Source organism: Fringilla coelebs, assembly GCF_963513975.1.
Source record: "Fringilla coelebs genome assembly, chromosome: 2".
NCBI lineage: Eukaryota > Metazoa > Chordata > Aves > Passeriformes > Fringillidae > Fringilla > Fringilla coelebs.
In genome coordinates this window covers 60511695-60517694 of record NC_140029.1, presented here as the reverse complement: position 1 = coordinate 60517694, position 6000 = coordinate 60511695, and the positions used below count along the sequence as shown (strand labels likewise).

General features: G+C 37.9%; 1 protein-coding gene across 2 annotated transcripts in view; it reads right to left on the bottom strand.

Annotated features, from left to right (window-relative positions):
• Nucleotides 1-324: 324 nt before the first annotated feature.
• Nucleotides 325-6000, bottom strand: part of DGKH (diacylglycerol kinase eta) — a 148835-nt gene continuing 143159 nt past the window's right edge. Inside the window, exon 31 of one of the 2 annotated variants that reach the window (XM_084226501.1) lies at nt 325-511. In XM_084226501.1, the coding sequence (XP_084082627.1) occupies nt 422-511 (90 nt within the window). In that variant the 3' untranslated portion in view covers nt 325-421. The remainder of the gene's footprint in view (nt 512-6000) is intronic. The other variant, XM_084226502.1, reaches the window with a different exon arrangement.

The following is a 6000-nucleotide window of genomic DNA, read 5'->3' as shown; positions in this document are numbered from 1 at the left end:
CAGAGCTACGCCTCGGAAGGAAAACCAGATGACCTCACGCTGTACAGTGGTATCTTGCTGCAGCATAAAGAGAGGCATACTGAGCTGCATGTAAGCAAAGCAATCATTCCTTGATTATATTTTCCAGTCAGTGCAGTTCGCCACCAACCGATCAATTTACCAAACTGGGCTTATCCAAACTGGCCAATTTGCACACCAAGGAAACGTCTTCGCAGAACACATCACCTTTTCCTTTTTGTTTTGGCACAAATCCTTTTGTACTCTTGCTGCAAGTTCTTCGCCACACAAGAATTCAGAGATGCTAGCCTGTACAAACACCAGTGCTTATTCTTCCATAGACTACAAGGACAGCCAAGTGGCTGCAACAGCTTTGCTTCTCCAGCAACTTCCTCTTCTCTCTTTAAGAAAAGCACCAGCATAATTACGCTTCAGACAAAGGGGTGTTCTTGCTGAGCTCTTTAATTCCCTGGAGAATTCGCTTCATATGACCCACTTTCGTTATCCCCAGGTCCTACAGAAAAATTTAAAAATAGAAAAAGAAAAAAAAAGAGAAGAAGAAAAAAAAGGAAGTTTACTTTAAAAACGGGAAAAAGAAACCCCATTGATTATGACCTATCCATGCAACACATGTCTAGAAATGTGCTCACTGCAATCAACAGTAACCAGGAAGGGTTAGCAAGAGTTGCTTTACAAAAAGACTGCTTGGAGCATACAATGAATCCCTCTCTGTCTGGCAGACAAAAAATTACTTACCTGCAACAGCGACAACCCAGGGCACTTCAATATACATCAAAACCATCTTTGGCTGGACTTATAAATACAATTTTTTACCTTTCACAATTTCTGGCAAAATAAAGAGAACAATCTCCCCCTCCTCTCTAACACAGCAACCAAATGCTTGGTAGAATGTGATGGATTGGAACTTCTGTCCAGCAATGTCACTTGATCTGAGGCCCTATGATGTCTGCTTTAATCAACAAACACACATATCCCCAGATTCTCAAGGGAAAGTGTGTGTAATGGCTACAGGCATGTAGGACAACTTCCCTTTAGAGAGCAATAGAAAGGGTAAACCTTTGTTTTTCATTCCAAAAAGGTTACATCTCCTAGCATGGATGTTCCTGATTAGAGAGCTGGAAGAAAAATTCTCAGAAACATGATAGTAATATCCCAAAGGAAACATAAAAAAGCACAAGAGTAAATCTCCTGGTAGCCACTAAATCATTCACATCAGCTGAAATGTTTCTATTATTGGTTTCCAGACCCATCTCGGTACACAACAACAGACAAGAATTTTTTGTAGCAAACCTCTTCCAGTATTAGTAATAACTCAGGCTGCATCCTTTTTCAATTTTGGCTGCTCCAATGATCAGAGAAACAGAATGGGATGCCCAGCTGTGCTAATGATCTCCCACCACACTAATGAATTTTCAGCTCAGTCCAGTGGAAATCTGCTTCCCTTATCTGTAACTCAGCTATGAAAAGGTCTTTAAAATCCATGTTTTAGTGGTGTTGAGCAATCAGCAGAGTCAAACACTAGTTATTTGTAGAATAAACCTTACATAAATAGATTGTGGTTAAATAACAAAAAAAAAAAAAATTAGAGAAGTTTCACTATATTTCTGAACTAGAAATAATTTCATTTCAATAGGAAGATTTTTCCATTACAGAGACATTAAAAGAAGGGAGTGTAATAAGGCAGCTCGAAAAAAATTTTCTCATAAAGAGTGGAAAATGAAACCATATATATTATTCTGTACATACTCTACACAAAGACTGTATCTACATTTCTACAGCCACAGAGACTTCAGAAAAATCTGTATTCTATATTACTTTAAAATGTTAGCATGCATTTAATTTCAGAAGAAAGGGGTGGTAAAATCGGCATGAATTAATTATTTTATTATAAAGGCAGCATAGCCAAGATTAAACAGATGGTTTAATTTTCAGAGAGTCAAGACTGAATTCTGGTTATGTTAGAGAGAAAAAATACTTGGTTGCTTCTTCAGTTGAAAACTATCAGCACTATAAATAGATAGTCATCCTTTACAGGACTTTGGCACAAAGGTATCAGCATTAAGGAGTTTAATTTGTTCATAAAAGTTCCCAAAGCAAGTGCTGTTCAGAAACTACCTGAAAAAAACCTTATGATTTTCCAGATCACATAAATTTATATTTCACTTTCTCTAATAGTCATCTCACTTATAAATTTAAAATTAGTGCTAAATTTGTTTAAGATAGTTAATCTAGGTAGTAGTCAAATTCATCCTAAAATGACAGTAATATTTATAATTTTACATTTCTGTAATATTGTCCTTTTTATGTTAAACTTAATTCTCAAGTGAATCAAAAAAAGCCACACATAACTACTGAAACTAATGAAAATAGCCTAGTTGCTATGTGGAAGAAATTCTACATCAGGGAAATACCATAAGGATACTTTCCAAACCACAACAAACCACACGATTTAAAGGTTAAGAACTTACAAATTCTTCAGAACAAATATATTTTCATGGGTAGAACTTCTGTTGGATAAGCAATATAGTGAGATGCTACCAGAGTTCAAAATCAGAAGAAAGAAACATATTATGAAATTCCAAAAAAACTCAGCCACTTTTCCCACTAGCCTTTGTAAAACATTTCACAACACCTTTGATTCAGAGGCAAGAGATTTTGGATTTATTTCTTTTCCAGCTGAAGTTGCTGTAATGCATGTCACAACATCAAGTCTCAAGTGCCTCATAAAAAATGTTGGGGTTTTTTTCCCCTTTCTGCTACACTTCCAAGGGGAAAAAACCCCAACCAAAAACTTGGAATTTTTATGCTTTTATGATACTAGATGCTATTTGGTATTCTCAGTTTACTGCTCATGCAGAAAAGTTTGCTGAAATTTTCTCATCTCAGACTAAAAGGATCTGCTACATCAGCATATCATGCATCATTCAAAGAATAAGAACCTCAAATATCTCTGCATATTGGTGCATGAGACAAAATCTGTTCATGTCTAATTGATATCTAGTTAACAAAAACTCAATTTGACGAAACTACAGTTTTGAAGAAGAACTCTAGCCAGAGTCTGGAGAAAAAAAACAGACTTTCTTTCCTCCCAGATATGGCCCTAGAACTACAGCATCACCTCTCCTCCTGCTATCCCTAACTAACCACTGTGAAATTTCCTGGACATTTTTTGTCTAAATGTGCCACCACTAGCAAACAATTTATATAAGAATTCCTTAATAATAACATCTTTTAAATGTGAAATCTACCCTATTTGCATCCACAGTGTAAAAAGTCATTTAGCATGTCTGAAATCTAAAAACATCTTACAAAACTTTTTCCATAAAAAAACTTTTTCAAAACATGCTACTGCAAAACACAAGTGTCACAGTCCTTGTCACAGATTTTAGTTTTGACTGACACTGCTTATCAAGTTGATCTGTGGCATGGAAAGTCTTTCTCCAAGGAAACCAACATTGCTTTGGAGGTTTAAGGAGACATCATCTCCTCGTCCTACTAAATGTGTTGCAGTTCTGATTATGACTAAACTGCCTGCATAGGAACATGGTTAAAAAATAAATAAGGTTTAAAAAAGGTTAAAATAAAGGTTAAATAAGGTTTTAAAAAAAAGTCACAACTATGCCTTCTTTCTACAGTTTCCGCACAATAATACACAATTTACTGCCCAGCTATTCATCAAGCAAAAGAAAATCATATGAATGTAAATTTCTAAGATCCCCTAAATGAAATCAGGCATAAGAGGCTGGAGAAAGATCATTACTGCAAGGACTGGGTGGAAAGAGGTATTCTGGTTTTTCATTTGCCAGTTGCCACACAGAGCTCACTGATAATGAGATCCACAAGCTATGCAGAAATTAGAGGTGCCAAATTCTTCTGTCAGCACATCAATCTGTTCCAGCAATGCAAGCAAAGGAAGAGTGTTTCATCAAATCCTTCTCCATACTGCTTTTTATCTCTACTTTTGACCACAAAAAAAAAAAAAGGTGGGCTCAGAGGATTCAATTAAAACAGGCAGCAATTTTTCCTCCAGCAGACATGAAAGGTAATAGAGGTAAATGTATTGCACATGACTTAGGGGCTCATGAATCAATGGGGATCTCATTTAGCTTGTCAGGAAGCACAGGCCTTGCAGTGGAGGAGAGGCTGCAGACAGATTATAGCCTGCAAGAGCACCGAAGGCTCATCTGCACACCTCGAGAGCCAAAGGGAGGAAATATTCACAGGGCAGCTTGTGACGTGTTCCTCATTTCCCAAGTAGCACATTACACATCTTGACACCAATTCAGGTCACTGGAGAAAACTGCAGGCTGCCTGAGCCATCCTTAATTGGCTCCCTGCAGAGACCCTGCCCTGTAATCAGCAGGATGAATACTAAACTCTTCTATTTAAGTTCAGTGCTGTTACACAGAGTGCAAGCCGTGCCTGGCCAAAAACCTGGCCTAGCTTATGAACAGCACTGATGTGGAAGCTCTCAGCATCTGCTAATGAGCACTTGGGGCGGTCCTGGAGCGAGATTTTGGTTAGCTCAGGGCATGCCCTTGCAACTTGTGTAGAGCAGCTCCTCGTCCTAGAGACAGTAGGCTCTCTGCAGGCCCTCTAAGACAAGCCTTTGGATATTCCATGGCACAGACCTTTGTGATGGGATTTTGTATACACCGAACCAACATGAGCCTTAGCAAGAGGGATACCGGGCTGGTAATTACCCTGCTGCAGATATTTACTTGGTTTAAGGGCCAGTCCACTGGGCACACAGTCAAATTGGTACTCGTGAGAAATAAGGCATGGCCAAAAGCCATGTCCCATTTAACACTGATCCTACCCATCACAATTTATTCCAACAAGTTGGGCTTTTAAAATTTTCTCAACATTTTAGCAAACCTATGCATTGTGCAATGCTGAGTTTTTCAGTTGAATTTTAAGTTTGTTCAGCACTCATTCAGAACAGGGAGTTGCAACATCCATCACTGCAACACTGTGGTGGATTGCTTGGACAGTCTTCTACTTCCAAAGTTTTTCAGACAGGGACTGTCCTGAAACTGTCCCTCCCTGCCAGAAACTATCCTGAAAGAAAGGAATTTAACTTCCATGGAAAGAAGCTTAAGCAATCTAATACCAGAGTAAAATAATACAAAGAGCCAAACAGATTATCTCAAACACAGCTATTTTCAGCAGCTGCTTTCTATTGCAGCAGTCACACAACGCAAGCACTACCTTAGAACATCAGGACTACACACAATGCAAAAAACTTTACATAAAATAACACATTTGTATGAAAATATTGTCTCCACCTGAAGACTACTGCACTATGGCTAGAACAATGACTTGCACTCTAAATGTAAATGTTTGCAATTTATACAATATCCTATTTCCTCTCTTATGTGCTAAAAGCAGTTGCAAAACCCATTACCAAGAACTCATTACTACCGAGTTCCTGGAAAAATTCATTTAATGAATCCCCAAAGATATAACCACTATTACATATAATGGATGCACTTAAGTAATTCCTGAAAAGGACCAGCAAGCTCAAATAACAGCCTCAAGCTGCTGGATAACATTTCTCCCTGCAAAATTTATCTATCTGACCTCAGAGGAAAAAGGTTTTACAATTTTGAGTCGAAATAAAATACTCTTTTAAAAAATCTATACAGCCAAAATCAGAGGTCGGTCACCGATGAGAAAACCTATTTTGACACACAAACACCAACGCCATGTAAGCCAAATACTGCAATTTATTAAGCTGCTTATCTGTCTCACACCCACTGTGTCCAATATATACACTATAAATCATGTGGAGCAGATCAGCCCCTGCAGGAGATGGATTCAAAATAATTATAACCACCATCAACTGATCCATACTGATCATGTTTAATGGAAACAGTCAACTCTTGAAGAAAACATTATATTACACAGATGCCAGTAAGATATCAGATGTGCTTCTCCTATGCCTTCTGACATAAATGCATCTACTGCATCATATCATTA